Source organism: Zerene cesonia, chromosome 10, assembly GCF_012273895.1.
Source record: "Zerene cesonia ecotype Mississippi chromosome 10, Zerene_cesonia_1.1, whole genome shotgun sequence".
Taxonomy (NCBI): Eukaryota; Metazoa; Arthropoda; class Insecta; order Lepidoptera; family Pieridae; genus Zerene; species Zerene cesonia.
In genome coordinates this window covers 7163723-7179695 of record NC_052111.1, presented here as the reverse complement: position 1 = coordinate 7179695, position 15973 = coordinate 7163723, and the positions used below count along the sequence as shown (strand labels likewise).

At 32.0% G+C, this 15973-nt stretch overlaps 2 protein-coding genes across 2 annotated transcripts; both read right to left on the bottom strand.

The window, feature by feature from the left end:
- Positions 1-346: 346 nt before the first annotated feature.
- Positions 347-10895, bottom strand: LOC119829651 (apolipoprotein D-like). The gene is made up of 5 exons (XM_038352267.1): positions 10784-10895; positions 4603-4731; positions 3840-3970; positions 2586-2770; positions 347-1865 (listed from the first exon to the last, which is right to left on the bottom strand). The coding sequence occupies exons 2-5, from the start codon at positions 4729-4731 to the stop codon at positions 1720-1722; spliced, it is 591 nt and encodes a 196-aa protein (XP_038208195.1). The 5' UTR covers positions 10784-10895; the 3' UTR covers positions 347-1719.
- Positions 10896-12195: 1300 nt separating this feature from the next.
- LOC119829237 (apolipoprotein D-like) lies at positions 12196-15963 on the bottom strand. The gene is made up of 5 exons (XM_038351628.1): positions 15806-15963; positions 14415-14572; positions 13969-14153; positions 13476-13711; positions 12196-12543 (listed from the first exon to the last, which is right to left on the bottom strand). The coding sequence occupies exons 1-5, from the start codon at positions 15884-15886 to the stop codon at positions 12337-12339; spliced, it is 867 nt and encodes a 288-aa protein (XP_038207556.1). The 5' UTR covers positions 15887-15963; the 3' UTR covers positions 12196-12336.
- Positions 15964-15973: the final 10 nt, after the last annotated feature.

The window sequence follows — 15973 nt, the reverse complement described above, 5'->3', positions numbered from 1 at the left end:
GGCTTCGTTTTTCCCGCTTTTGTGTTGAAATTTTTCCTGAATTTTCTTTACTATAAACCTCACGGAGCCCGAGGCCTTTCCAACGAATGCAAAACCGTGGAAATCGGTTCGTGCGTTTTGGAGTTATAGCGTCAGGAAGGAAAAACCGACTTATTTTTATATAGTAGATTAAGAAGTACCAGAGTCGGTTATACTTGTTTAATCCTTTGTTAAGAATTATCGATACTCTAAGTCATCCTTCTTAGTATCTTAGACTTGGTTTAATAGTGAACTGAAACTACGTAGGATGTTATTTAAAGACAAATAATTAAAACGGTTTTGGATTGGAGCAAGTTAAACTATTGAACTGATTGTAATTGTTTTAATTAAATAAATAGTTAAATACATCATAAGTCACGTTTATAGACTTTCTTTTTAATAATACCTTAAATAATTAAAGTAACAGAAAACGTTGTCGGCAGATATTTCGTAACAGTTCAAAAATAAAATTATACTTGCTTTAAACGTAACAGTTATATAATTTTTATCTATAACCTCTCATTGTAATAAATAGAGAATATGCCTGTATTGTTTAATTTGATAGTTTCAAATGTTTTATACAAGCGAAAAAATGTTTAGCCAAAAGTAATTGGAATTATGAATTAAGAGTAAAACCTAAAATAGACGTTTTAAACGACTACCATTTTGGCGCGCTTGATGTGACGTCACAGTCTATAAGAACAAGTCGAGAAAATAGTTGGAGAAGTTTTGTATTTTTCTTAAAATAAACACCGGTGCCTATTATTATTAAGGAATCGCTACGAAACAACATTCTTTCTCAACAGAACTAAACAAAAAAAACACACATGTACGTATGTACAAGTAATGCACGGTACCTAACTGTTAAAAATTCTCCTCTGATGATTCTCTCCTTATTTATTTAATGTTGTCGTTGTCGCTACCCCATTTGTGAATGTCCTATCAAATTGTATTAATTTGAACAAAATTAATTTGTCTTCTTCTTTGTCCCTTACTACCATATATGTATGTTTTATGCTAATTTGAGACGTGTTGTGTTGTCTATAAATGTTATTTTCCCTTTGCATACAAGCACTTACCAAAACTATAAATCCCTGATCATCTAAAACTTGACAATAGCACAATCCATTCATCCTCATTGGGGTCGGGAGTTGCCATTCGAGTAGAAGAAGATTTCAGATCATGCCTTATACCATATACCCAAAACAACGTCATCACAGCTATATAGTAAATTTTACAGTTAACTTTTTTAGTTACAATTAAAATCTATAAAATGCTAAGTCATTTACATTAGAACAGGTTTATTGTATTATCAACTAACAATAAACCTATCAATGTATATAGCAGGATGTTTCGACCAAGGCCATTTTTTACCACCTAGCGCAAATATAAAAAAATAAAAAAACTGAGTGATCTCACACACGTTATTTCGAATGTCCATACACGTACCTATATACTAAAAATTCATTTATTTAGATTACAATCCATTATTTAAAAAAATCCCCTTAAAATAATCAAACATTTAAGTATCCATACAAAAGTGGTCAAATGTAATACTGAACCGTTTTTACGAAGAAACTAGTGCCTCAACGTTTTTTCTATATTGTTTTTGCCACAGGCTGCCATTTGATCTGAAAGAAAAGTATAAATGACCACAACTAATTGACTCAATCATGGTCACATATAATCTCCAATTTTCATTTATTCATCATCATCTTCAGGGCAATTGGTCTGATCGGTCTTCATGAAATAGGCCCGACTAATATTATTTTTGTCGGCAGCTGCGTAGACTTGCTCCAAGACACTAAGCGGTGGATTCCTTTGTCTCGTGAGGATCCAGGCGATTTCTGAAAAGTTTAATATAAAAAATTCAGTTAGTGTTTTGAGGGTAAGAATATTGATATAATTTCCGGTCGGGTGTTTAGTATCACGTTTTTCAGGATTTTGATATTTAAAATTTAAAATCAGTTAAACCATCCCAATAAGAACACAAACAATATAAATTTAATTGATTTGAAGAAACATATTAGAGAAGTCAAATTATTAACTCCTATAAAATTTTGGCCAAGGTTCTCTAGAAACCAGTTATTATTGTGTAATAACATTTTTAAACATGTTTTTATTAGCTTTACTTATATGTTTGTACGTCCTTTAAACTCGATTTGAACCCCCTCTAGAGGTACAAATTTAATTCAAACTGTGTACACTTATTTAAGGATCGGTGACAATACAATAATTTTATGAGTTTATCTCATTGTCCTGAATAGGTTCGACGGAGACTATATAGTCATAAAAGCGTGTTTTTTAGTTTTTTTAAACTGTGTGTATTAATTGTGTGTGTGTGTGTGTGAGATTATGTCAGTATAAAAATTTACATATGTAATTTTTTTAATCAGCATAAAACAGTAGTAATTTATTGTACTATTATTTGTTGGGAGCATAAGAAAGTGTTTAGAATAAATTATATCACATGACATGACATTATCATCATCATCAACATCACCATCACGTCATACACGTTAAATAATATTTTCAAGTTTCAGTGTTAAAACATTTCCACAATATACCTGTGTGCATGAAGCCTAAGTCCATGCAGCTCCACACCAAGGAATAATTGTCATAATCAGTTTCCAGCACCCAGTATGGAGCAGCAACATTCACAGGCAGCGAGGGAAATCGAACGCTTAGCTTGGCTTCATCAGATCGACTGACTTGCACTGCGACGCCAACTATTTCGGATTTTACTCCCGAACTGAAAAAACATGTGTTCCTGTTAAAAGTTGAGTTTAGGGTCTGGGTGCCAAATTTCCCTGATGGCCCTGAGACAATAGATAAAGACCGACTTCTGCGAAGACATTCATTCAGATTTATTTTATGAAAGTTTTGGGTCTGTTTACAATTGTAATTTATAATATGCTTCTTACTTAAGGGTCAGTGTTATATTAGGAGTTAAAAGAACCGTTCAGATATCTATAAATTTTTTTAATTTAGTTTAGAACTGGAGACATGCTTTTTGATGTACTTGCTATCCATAAACCATCAGTCAAGATGATAGTATATTATTTCCCATTATTTTGTATCGAGCGGGTTTAAATAGTTGTATTTATTAAGATCACGACACTAATTAAGTTGTATTATCTAGTTGCTAAGTGATGTAATACGAGACTTTGAAACATAGAAGTTACCAACTAAGTAAAATATGCAATTATTTAAAGTAAGCAGCACAGCAGATCTTATATGTGAAAATAAGACGTTGTCTAGAGAACAACGACGGTATTATACAATAGACATTAATTCAAATGAATATTATCTTATTTTCTGAATGCACACGTTCTAAGTTGAGAGTGAAAATGTGTTTAGATTAAAATATATAACTATTTTTAAATGTTGCACAATCATTAGTCTTGACTCTTGGTGCATTAGTTTGTCATCCTACTAATCCTACTAATATTATAAATGCGAATGTTTGTAAGGCTGTGTGTGTCTTTGTTTCTCTTTCACGGAAAAACTACAGAACCGATTGCATTGAAATTTGGTACGTAGATGGCTGGACAACTGGAATAACATATAGGCAAATTTTTATCCCGATATTCCTACGGGATACGGACTTACGCGGGTGAAACCGCGGTGAAACGGCTAGTTCTCTATATTATAGACGCTATAGCACTTTTTTTTATTATTCATGATTCATAGATTCGCCTATATTTTAGAATTAATTCAAAATTTTCTATCTTGTTCGGAAGACATGTAAGGATATGTCTAGTATTTTATTAATATCAAATATCAGCGACTATTTCATCAGATACATTATATATACTTACTATGTATTTATTTGTTTATTGTGAACCGCGATGGCCCCGTTGTCCTTTTCAGAATAGGTGGCTGTGATGCATTTACCACCCAATTCGAATATGGCGAAATATTTTTCTACTTCATACCACTTTCCCAGGTACTGAAAATATACAAGTCAGAAGGATGTACGGTCTGCATACAAAACTTTTCTAGGAGTCAAAAAAATGTTGAATCAAAAGTGAACTTAATATTATACTTGTCGTGTTTTTGTTTTATGGAATATGTAATATTATATGTAGTTTAGTTATAAAGGTATGTTATATTAGGTATACGAGTATGTGTAACGCCCAAAAACCGAAAATTCTCATTAAATGAATTAAATAGTCACATCGCGTTGTCTGTTTCACAAAATGATAGATCATAAAAGAATTACGTCACGAAAATCGCGTTCCGGCAAAAGGCATTACATTATCTATAACCATATTACATTTATCTATAACCATAACACGAAAATCTTACTTATATATCTACTTGAATTAATTTTAAATTGTCAAAAATACTTAAATTTTCTTATCATTTTAGGTACGTTTGCTATTAACAAATTACTTATTTATGTACAGTATAAGACATCTTACAATTTTTTTCAAATTTTGAAACCAAGTCGACAGAATTTTAACAATCGAATAATCATTAAATTCCGTTCAGCCGTTTTTGCTATTATGTGGTGTACTAAACATGACTTTATTTTATATTATAAACAATATCATATACATGTAACATAGATTTACATACTCTGCTAGGATTGAAGTCAGTCATGGCAGCAATGTCGGGACACCCACCAGGGAGCACCACCTGCGCAGTGACCATGGACGTGGCGATGAGACCACATAGAAATACGGCTATTGACCTTAGGACGGACATCTGTAACAATCGATACACTCAACATTAGATATTACTTTAATTTTAATTATGATCTATCTATATTATTTTATCACTACATAGTATTTATAGTTATTTCAAAGTCGCTTTCCGCGTCTGTATGAATGTATGTTTAGCTCTTTAAAACTACGCAACGGATTACGATGGGTTTTTTATTAATAAATAGCATTCTATTCTAAAGAAAAGTTTATATGTATAATAACATCCATCAAACCACTCTGATTGAGACACATACATTTAACGCGTGCGAAGCCGCGGGCGGTAGCTAGTTTGTAAGCGGTAAGTTAAGTTTTATATTTTATTTTTAGTTTTATAGCATTGAAACGTAATTGTAAATGATCAATTTTTAGTTTGTCACATAATAAAAGGAAAACAAATACAGTTTTGGTTGCCAGACTTAGATAGCATAAAAATTCTGAGAAGCGGCAATCGGTATGCCAAATGTCAATCATAAATTTGGTGCTCGCCTAGCGCCATCATCTCATCACCGATCTATATGTTGGTGATACAACTGAATGGTATTAAACATGATGCAGTAGTATCCTTTGTGTTTTATTTTATCATATCGCATTTGTAAATTAAAAACTCTAAAACGTATTTTAAACGCGATTTATTTATTATATTATTTATCCCCACGTTTCAATCACTTTACAGCGAGCATAGTCACGGGGAGACAGATCGTAGGAGTACGTGTCTTAACGGTCATCCTTACTACTAATATTATAAATGCGACAGTTTGTAAGGATGTGTGTGTGTTTGTTGCTCTTTCACGTAAAAGCTACTGGACCGATTGCAATGAAATTTGGTAAGTAGACAGCTGGATAACTGGAATAACATATAGGCAACTTTTCGTCCCGATATTCCTACGGGATATAGTCTTACGCGGGTGAAACCGCGGGGTGCAGCTTGCAATAAGTAAATCGCGTTTAAAATCCACTTGCATTGCTATGAACTTCAACAGATATCCTTAACTGCAACTTTATTTTAATTTGAATAATAATTTTCCATCGCCCTCTCTCAAAAGGTTATGAAGCTATAAATGCAAAACCAATATTTTCAAAGCTAAATTAGCGATTGGAGAATTAACATTCAATATCCTAATTGAGCTGTCTAGATATCCTTCAAATACCTTGCAATTTCAGTTTAATGGACAGTTTAGTATTTATTTAGGTTTACCAGCATTCTAAAATATTCTAAAATCTACATTAGGCATTTTACATTATCTAGACAAATTCTCATAACATCTTCAAACAAATTGCGACAACTAGTACTGATAGTTAATGTTTTTTATCTAAGCTATCCCTCTATCAATCTTTACTTTTTATAAATCAACCAAAGTTGATCAGTGGTTTTTAAAAGAATCATTTTAATATCCATGTTTTCTGAGTTACTATTAAGTATTATTTGCATTGCCACATATATACTTACATAGAAAATATTCAGTTTTGTGTTATCTCTCGTGTTAGTATTGATGGAAAGATATTTGTTAACTTTATGAGTCACATTGAGGCGAGAACATAAATCGTAAATTTTTATGACTTCATACTAATAGTCACCGGTTTGTTTGAATAAGATATAATAAAAAGTATATTTGATTAAGTTAGAATGTGGAAGGATGATTAAAAATACTCGTATACCTTGAATTTATCAATATTTTTTATTCATTATTTGAAAATAAGTTTATATAATATAGTACTTCGTAAAGCTAAAAATGTTAGCACCATTCGTTATAGAAATGAAAAAACACTTATCTGAACTTGTGTATTGTTTGGAAAATAACTACGAATAAGTTTTAATTTCTCTCTGTTTGTGGAGTTATCACGTCATAACTAATGCATAGGTTTCGATAAATAGATTGAAATTTGGCGAAGGGTGACGTATTTATCTCGAGTCTAAATTTGAGAGTGAAATAGCTGAGGAAAACTTGTATATGGAAGAGGTCGCACGATATCGTCAATATATCTTTCTGTTACAGAAATAATCTAAAAATGGATGGATACATTAATAGGGCTTCTAGTACATGTTAGTTAAATTGATTTTGCCATTATGTAAATATTATAATAATAGTAGTACCTATTGCTTCATGGAGTAAGAAATTGTAGAATATGATAAATGTGTTATCGAAAAAAAAAAGGAAAAGGTGCAAATTACTGTTGTCGTTTTAAGGAACGTCAGCTTCTAAAAACTGTAATATATCGACCCCTTCATATCTTAATTATAATCTAATTATTAAACATTGAAAACTTCGATTTTTATAAGTTAACAATCGATGATAGATGTGTCATATATATAATTACTAGCTGCACCCGGCAAACGCTGTTCTGCCTTACTCTTATCGTTTAGTGGTATGAAAAATAGATGTTAGCCGATTCTCAGACCTACCCAATATGCTTACCAAATTTCAGAGGAATCGGTCAAGCCGTTTCGGAGGAGTATAGAGACTAACATTGTGACACGAGAATTTTATATATAAGATTATTTGTTACATACATGCTGACCACCAATGTCAAGCGATAACTTGAATGTGTAACTTTAGTATGCTGACATGGTATCCCCAAGTACATGAATTACGGTTCTCATAACGGGACCGTCATTGCTACCGAGTGCTTTAGGGTTGCTGCATTGACGAATATGGAAAAACGCATTACTCGTGATCAAAATCTGCTGTACCTAATACCTCATTTAGATACCCTTATAATCTCTTAAGCAGATATCATACGTGCAGAATGTAATGATTAGAAATATCCCTCTTGGCTTGCCTTCTTTCTGGCCTGATTCAAAGAGTTCGTTTTGTCAATAGGTGTCAATAGATAGTTAAAATTTGTCTTACGTTGAATGTTTATGATACGGATTCATATATACGGATATATACTAACATATCTTTGAGAAACTTGTATTCAACTTTAAAAAATGTTACATATCTTTAAGATATATTATGACAACAAGGTGTGGTTATAGACTGTTTTTATTAACCGCACCCTCGGCAGTTTAGTCACTAATATTCAAATAAATACTGTCACTGGTCACGCCTGAAGTACAAAATATGGATCATCCAAATGGAATGACGAAGTATATACACGAAAAATGATAAAGGATAACACTGCGATGGGGCTCATTTTTATTGCTGAAGAAAAAAAGGATATACATACAATTTTATTGCATAATTTCTTTAGAAAGTATGAAAATACTCTGCTTTTGTAATTCGCTACAAAATTTTACTTATTTTTGTTAAAGTTTTACATTATATTAAATGATTAGTATTTTAATATAAACTATTGTATGCATTTGTCTTTAAATGTTACGATTTGCAACCCTAACTCGATATAGTATATATTTGACAACAATATGTATTACATGTCAACATACTTTTTGCAGATGTATCTATAATAAAAACATAATATTCTGGTTTTTATCAAAGAAACTTAGTTAAATCATGATCTTAAACATGGCTACTTAAAAATGGGAGCTAAGAGATGTAGAGAAGCTAAGTAAAGCTAAGCTTTATAAATTCAAAATTTGAAGTGTATGTATTACCATTATTATTACATTACTATATACCACTGCACTGATTCAACTAATTATTAATAGTCTCAATATATGGAGCAGAGAAGAAAGCTCATTGCTGGACGTTTTATAAAAATAAAAAAAAAAATAAATGCATCTCTCTCATTTATAAAATATAATGCATTTGATATATTTTGACTACAAATCTATTATCTATAGTAATTTATTTATTTATTACATTCAACAAAAATTGTACAGGTAAGGAAACTTAAAAATATATATATTAATAACAGTAATGCTATACTACTGAAGAGTTTGCTGTTCCGTTGAACGCGCTAATCTCAGGAAGTACTGGTCCGATTTCAAAAATTCGTTTAGTGTTAGATAGCCCATTTTTTGAGGAAAGCTATAGGCTATACTTGTAACATCTAGGTCGGACTGCTAGTATACAATAAATAGTACGATATCGATGTTTCAGATATTTTTAAATTATAGGTATTCATTAACGATACATTCTGAGGAATGAATGGGATGTGATAAATATGTTTGTATGTATGACAATAAATAACGGTACACCTGTCACGACTAGTTTAAACCAGCATTATTGTATGCTTTTATGTTTTTACACAGGGTATATTGAGGATAAAAAATCTATTGATACAATAATATGAGAAAATACCATTTAAGGGTCCCAGATGTAAACACATCTGTCTACATCACATCTGTTTCTCTATTAATAGGATTTATGGATGTACAGGTGATCAGTCTTAGCATTGCTAATACAAGACTTTTCACCACTGGTGTAACAATCTAGATCTGCCTGATTATAACACTAGACATATAGACATAGACATAGACATACATTTATTCACACTATTATTTCACTAGCATTTTATTTTTCTTTCTAAAGTTTTTTTAAGTACTAAAAAAGTTTGTTGAAAATTGGAATGTAAATAACCTAAAAAATGTAGATATTTTTTTGTCAGCCTCATTGCGTTTGGAATTTTATGGATTTAAGGTAAATTTTTCGTTTGTTTAACATAGCATTGACCAAGGTTGCGTGACGTCATATTTGATAGTTCTCAATGACTTGCTAAATAGTAAATATAAAAAAAACAGTTTGTACGATTTTATGGACCACAAATTGGAATCTATAAATACACATTTTTTCTGTTAAATCAACGAGGAACAAGTACAATGTTAAGTGGACAGAAATGCTCACATTATTCGCCATTTATCTGGTTTTGTTTGTTTTAAATTACTTAAGATTAGAGATGAATATAAATTTTATTCGAGATCAATTTTATTATTTCCATCAGAGCCATTTTTCTTTATGGAGACCCATAAAATTATAAGGTTCTCTGTACTAGACGACCGAGGCGTATATTCTAGTTTATCTGTCTTCATTTTAGATCTCAAGTTAACTGAAATGTGAAAATATTTAATAGATAGGTTTTGACCAATGTTTATAAACCTACTGTTATTTCTACCTGGTTTACAGTGATAAAATATAAATAGCACATAACATTTCCGGAAAGATATAAAAGTGCGTAACTAAAAAGAAAAGTGACAATTGCTTGCAAGATTATATTATAACCTGTTTTTACATCAACTGTCATATGAAAGAGGCGATAAGATAACCTAGCCAAATTTGTATAATATTTCTAATAGAAAATTCTAGAGACTATGCTAGATTTACAATGGAAATTTTAAATTGGAGTCACTTTCTTATTTAGAAACGCTTGGCTTTCCTTCTATGTATAAGTATCCCATTTTAAAGAAAATATCACGTACGTAGTTCTTGTTTCACCATTTGATTCCCATAATTCTTAATTAAGTTTGCAAAAATATGTTCTTATAAATAGTTAATTGTATAATCCTGTTCTATTTAAAATCTACAAATAACAATATCTTTTGGAATTCTTTTCTACGACAAAGCTCACCGTCGTTCCTGGGGGGAGATACCAATCCAAATTCTAAATAACAAAATGAATCTCGACATTCAATTGAAAACCCACAGAACTATTAAATAACAGAACCAAAAACAAAATCAGTTGAACTCTTTCCTTTTTGAAACGTCAATTGTAAATATATTTACGTTTTTGCTATAAACTAATTTTAAATCGTGTAATTACGAGTTTAGTTTTGTTAAGATAAAACAATAAGCGAAACATATTTAATAGGATTGCAAAGAAAAGAAACAAAACTGTTTTCCGCCTTTTTTATTAATATGTTGTACTTTGCATGAATTCCAAAGGAAATAATATGCTCAATGGTATGCAAAATGTACAAGTAAGTTTGATCGAATAATTGATAATTATAATAATAGATGGAATGCAATGAATGGATTATATTATATATACCTAATATATTTAAGATTTGATTATTGAAAAAGTTTAAAAAACAACATAAGTTTTCATTCATATTTAAACATGCGCTGCATCATTTCTTTCATTATCATATCTAACGTTTAATTATTTAAACTAAAAAAATAGCTCATTTAATATGATTAGATATGCCTTTTACTTACCTTGTTTGTCGTATATTAAAAACACACAGGTATAACAAAATAATTGCACATTAGACGAGTTTCCTTAGAACTGCTCTACCGTGGACTGAGAGCGTGCCGGTTTACAGTTTCCACATGTCATATCATTATAATATTATCTATGTGTACGATGTTTGTTTACTTAAATTTATAAAACGCTTTTATTAAAATACGCGGTTTTTGAAAACATTCAGAAAGGACAGTGATTTTGATCGAGTATGGATGCAAAATTTTTATGATTATCATTCGATGGTTCCCATAATTGTAGATAAACAATAAAAATGGCAGGAAAATGTGCAAGCGGATATTTCCTAGTATATTATAATTTTAATTAAGCAGCATCCGTATTTATTGTGCTATATTATTGGTACAAAAATGAAATGCGTAGCCGAAATGTGTTACATTAATTTGATTAAACAATTTCAGCCGTGTGTGAGTTGTTTTTAGATCTGCAAGTAATAGAAGGCTTTGATTAATGGCTGCCTTATTTAGTAATCTATCTTCTGATTAGATAACAACGGTTTAAGTATTAAAAACGAGTTATGTGTAAATGAGTAAGTTGCTGTATGAATGCTATATTTTTTTTTAACACAAATTATAACGATAATATGTATATAGGCTCGAATATCAAAAAAGTTTTTAAAACACTGCCATCTAGTCTTTTTTCTTTTAACTATTATCATACCTTAAAACTTTGTTTTTCAGAAAGTTTTATGCTGTTGAACTAGGTGGCATAAATCACGCTTATTGCATAAAAATATATATTTTTTGAATACAATCCATATTTTAATGGACTATTTTCTCAATATGGTACATTTTATTACAAGTATAAGTACAGAAAAATAAAAAACGTAATAAAAGTTTTAAAAGTTCACTTAATTTAGAATGTTAGTTCTCCAGTCTCTTATGTTTATTAATTTCGTCGTATACTTCGACTGGGAGCGTGGCGTCTCCTGTAATCCGGCTACTCGGAGGTCGGGCTCGGAGGATGGTTTGAGGTCGGGAGTCCTGGTGCTGTGTGGTCCATGTTGACTGGACGTCCACACTAAGCCTGGTATTAATATGGACCCCCCGGAGGAGTCTGGGGGGTGCAGGTTAACTAAGGAGGGGCGAACCGGGCCAGGGGGGAAACCCAGCAGCCAAAAGTCCCCGTATCGGGCAGTAGTGGGATAGCGGCCGGGAGTGGACGCTCAGTATCAGCCCGACCAATACAATCAGACCCGTTCCTTTTGCACCTTTGCTTTGAATATGTTTCGATCTTGCGTATTACTTTATAAAATTATCATCAATTTTTTTGCTGCCTCATGACAATTTACAATTATTTCAACATATATTATAGGAGGATGTTGCAACTAACGTTGCTGCTGATTTCAACAACAGAATTGAAACGAATATTATTATTTATATTTTCTTTATTTAGCACTGACTAAAATGCAAACCGTTCGAAAGAGACTGTGTTCACATCGGAAATGACTTATTTGGTTCAATAGCCCATCCTGTAAGCCTCCAACCGTACTACTTAGTTTCTAAGAATTTTATTGCATAGGCATATCTATTTTCTCTTTCATTTCTAATTCCGGTTTCTTCATTTCTTCTTTCATTTCCATGGGTTTGTCCATTTTCTCATCCTTCTTCTCAGAATCCTTCATTGGTTCGGACATCTTCATGGGTTTCGCCTCTTCGGGCATTTCTGGTACAGCTGATCGTTCTAGTATTACTTCATTCTTGATCTCCGGGCTCTTCTGCAAAAAAATTTTTTCTTTTTAAAAAAAATTAATGTTCCAAATTGAAATGTATTGTGTCTTAAATTTGGGACATGTTATTTTGGTACTGAGTTTCGTACGGTGAGTGGGGCAGCTAGATGCCCTTTCCCTTTCGTTGCCAATCCTTCATTTATCCCTTACCCCTTAAAAGTGGGTAGTGTATTCGCAGAGGCTCTGCTTTTGCGAATGTCCATGAGTGGTGGTCATAGATAGATAGTTCTAAGTAATTGCTATGTGGTTCTACCCAAGGAACGAGGTAAAAATACCCCTACGTCAATAAGGAAGCTAAGCTACTTAAGTGCGTATTTTCATAGTCATAAGTGCTTCACTCGTGACAAAAACCCAAATATTTCCTCTTTATAATATCTACTGCCACAAATGTAAACGAATAAATCGTTATTTTTCCATGTGCATGTAGTAGCTATGCAAATAATTTTTAAATATATATGATAGCTGTATTTATAATAAGCTATACTTGCTTATATGTTAATGCCCACTAGTTGTGTATTTTAAATAATATTTATTACCTATTTTATAAACGTATAAATGACTGATCACCATGAGTAATTGTTAGTAATTAGACACAATTTCCATATAAGCCGGTTTCAAAGACAATTTAAACGATATTGTACAATTTATTACATGCCACTAAAAATTTGAGATTTGATAATCTAGAACCAGTGGTCAACCTGGGCTCCAACCGAGGTACATATATAGTCTATAGCGCATAGGAATCACGAACATATCAATGGCGAAATTTTTGGAATCGGTATAGTTCCTGAAATTATCGCATTCAATTTAACAAACTCTTCAACTTTATTTTGTTACAGATATTCAACGTTAACGGAGACTTATTAGGCATAGAGTTTCGACAAGAGGTTTACACTTAAGACTAATTTGTATAGACTTACATCATCCTTCTCAACAACCACTTCAGGAACCGCCGCATTCTTGCCTTCCACGTCATCTGAAGACTTCAGTAGGTCTAACATGGGCTCAGCCGCTGGCCGGGGGAGGATGTGGCAGTCCGCTTGATTGGTCTTCACAAAGAATGTTCTGGAAATCTTGTACTTGTCGAGAACACCGTATGCGCTTTGCATGATCATGGGAGGCGGGAGACGCTCCCTTGTTAGGATCCAAGCGTTTTCTGTAAAGATATAAAGAAGTTAGTTATTTTGCTTAAGGTTTTTTGTTTAAATATAAAATGTATAATAGTGCAATAAATTGGCTTCGTTTTATCGGAGTTGTTTTCTTGTATCAAAACAAACTATTTGTTACTTATATTTATCAAGTTTAGTAGACATTTATAATATGTTACATATAGGTTAAATATTTCATTGGATTTTGCATATAAGCGTTATAAACAAAATAAGCACGCAAGGAAATTTCAATGAAAATACTTACGAATATGCACAGGGCCAATACCACTGCAGGACCACATGACTGCGAAGTTTTCGTAATCAGTGTCAAGAATGCTGAACTCAGTATCATAGGGGACGGGGAGGGAGGCGTATTTCACCATCATGCGACCTTCTCCCTCGCGACCTATCATTTGTAGGGTGCCGTCGAGTACTCGCTTCATTCCCGTTCTTGAAAAAGAGAAGATATTATAACTTATAAAATCTGTTATAATTTTTATCTGTTATAATTTTAAAAATCTAAAATAATGAAATGCAATGGACTAGGGGAAGGTTCTTACATTTTCACAGAGGAACAGCTGAGTGTATATAAAATTAGGTACAACTAGTATTTGAATACACTTAATAAAATGAGATGAACTACAGCTTGTATTGTACATAAAAAGCAAACAATTGAAACTAAACAAAAATCGATAAACAGAAGATACTTACAGAGAATTAGTGATTTCATTGGACACCACGATCCTTCCTTCGGGAGTAGCCTCGTACTTGGTGTTGACGCAGCGAGTGCCCAACTCAGAAACGGTGAAGTACCGTTCTGCTTCGAACCAGTTGCCCAAGAAACGGTTGATATTGAAATTTGCCATGGGCTGGAAGGTAAGATTTAAATTATAGTTATTATTGACATGTGTTTGTCTTATTATGATATTGGTAATAAAAACGTTTTCTTTCTTTCGATAATTAATAATAGTTGTATTACGTATAATTGTGTTAAATGACATTATACCAGCTTTGTGACGCTACAATTTAATAATTATTTAAAAATGTTTAATCAAGCATAGAAATGGTTGTTTGTTTATTGGTTGGATATTATAAGAATATTATTTAACTATTTGACTATTCAATACTTATTTGTAATACATATTATGATTGTTTATTCGTTACACATACAATTTTAATTTTATCAAATAAATTAACAAATAAATCAATGCAAATAAGCAAGAAAAGCATTTGAACCGTTTGTCTATAATTATACAAAAGATCGAAATAAATATTCATAAGAAGACATTAAAAACTCGTTTCCGCCTGTAGCCCCATTTCACTTTCACCCATAACATTAACACCTGATACTGAATGGGTTGAAATCGAAAGGGGTTACTGACCTGCAGCCGAGTTACATCATTGACCGAGGTCATGAACACATCTCCAGTGTATGGTCATTAGTATGAAATTATAGGGTGAATGAGTTGTTTTTTTATCGCGATTGGAAATAATTAATCAATTATTTATAAAAATGCACGGCGGCTTTTGTATTGTTTATACGATATTACACTATTATTACGATTTTATACAATTAAGTGTGCATCTCTTAGGGGTCGATTTTTCAATCTTGGTTAACATTTATTAAACATCCGTTTAAAAATGTGTTCTTATGTGGTTTTTATTAAATGTTTTCACATTTTACAGGTTTCTTTTTTATAATGACCTTTTTATTGGACAAATTTTGACCTTTAGTTTAACATAGGTACAGTTTTCTGTTTTCTATATATATATTAATTACCAGTTTTCCGCTTGCGACCTCTAGGATACGTTTACGTAAAAGTTATACTGATATAAATAACAATTTGATAGTTTCCTTTACATATTTTCTTTATCGAATTGTATTTAATGTAAAAGTTCTATCCATATATAAATTAAAGAAACCTCTTTCTACATGAGTTCTAGGTACATACGTGGTATTATAAAAAAAGATCTCTATATATCTAGAATTAACACTATATTTTAACACATAGGGGCATTTGTGTAAGTTAGTTTTGTATATTTACCAAGTTTATTTTCGTCAATTATATTTAAATAAATTACAATTAAACAAAGAATCATACCTGATAGTCCGGACACCATCCCAGCGACGGTATCTGCGCGTGCGCAGCCGCCGCCAGCAACAACACGAAGAGACGCCACATTGTGATCTGGAGACAAGGGAGGCTTCTACGGGAATGATGCTTGAACCCCCAGCAGAACCTATTTAAACTCTAGCTATGAAACCGGTC

Coding starts and splice junctions, on each gene's coding strand:
- LOC119829651 (XM_038352267.1), bottom strand. CDS start 4,731: ATGTCCGTCCTAAGGTCAATAGCCGTATTTCTATGTGGTCTCATCGCC. Junction 3,971..4,602: donor CTGACTTCAATCCTAGCAGA/GTATGTAAATCT, acceptor GTATATTTTCAG/TACCTGGGAAAGTGGTATGA. Junction 2,771..3,839: donor AATAAACAAATAAATACATA/GTAAGTATATAT, acceptor ATGTTTTTTCAG/TTCGGGAGTAAAATCCGAAA.
- LOC119829237 (XM_038351628.1), bottom strand. CDS start 15,886: ATGTGGCGTCTCTTCGTGTTGTTGCTGGCGGCGGCTGCGCACGCGCAG. Junction 14,154..14,414: donor AATGAAATCACTAATTCTCT/GTAAGTATCTTC, acceptor CTCTTTTTCAAG/AACGGGAATGAAGCGAGTAC. Junction 12,544..13,475: donor TGGTTGTTGAGAAGGATGAT/GTAAGTCTATAC, acceptor ATTTTTTTGCAG/AAGAGCCCGGAGATCAAGAA.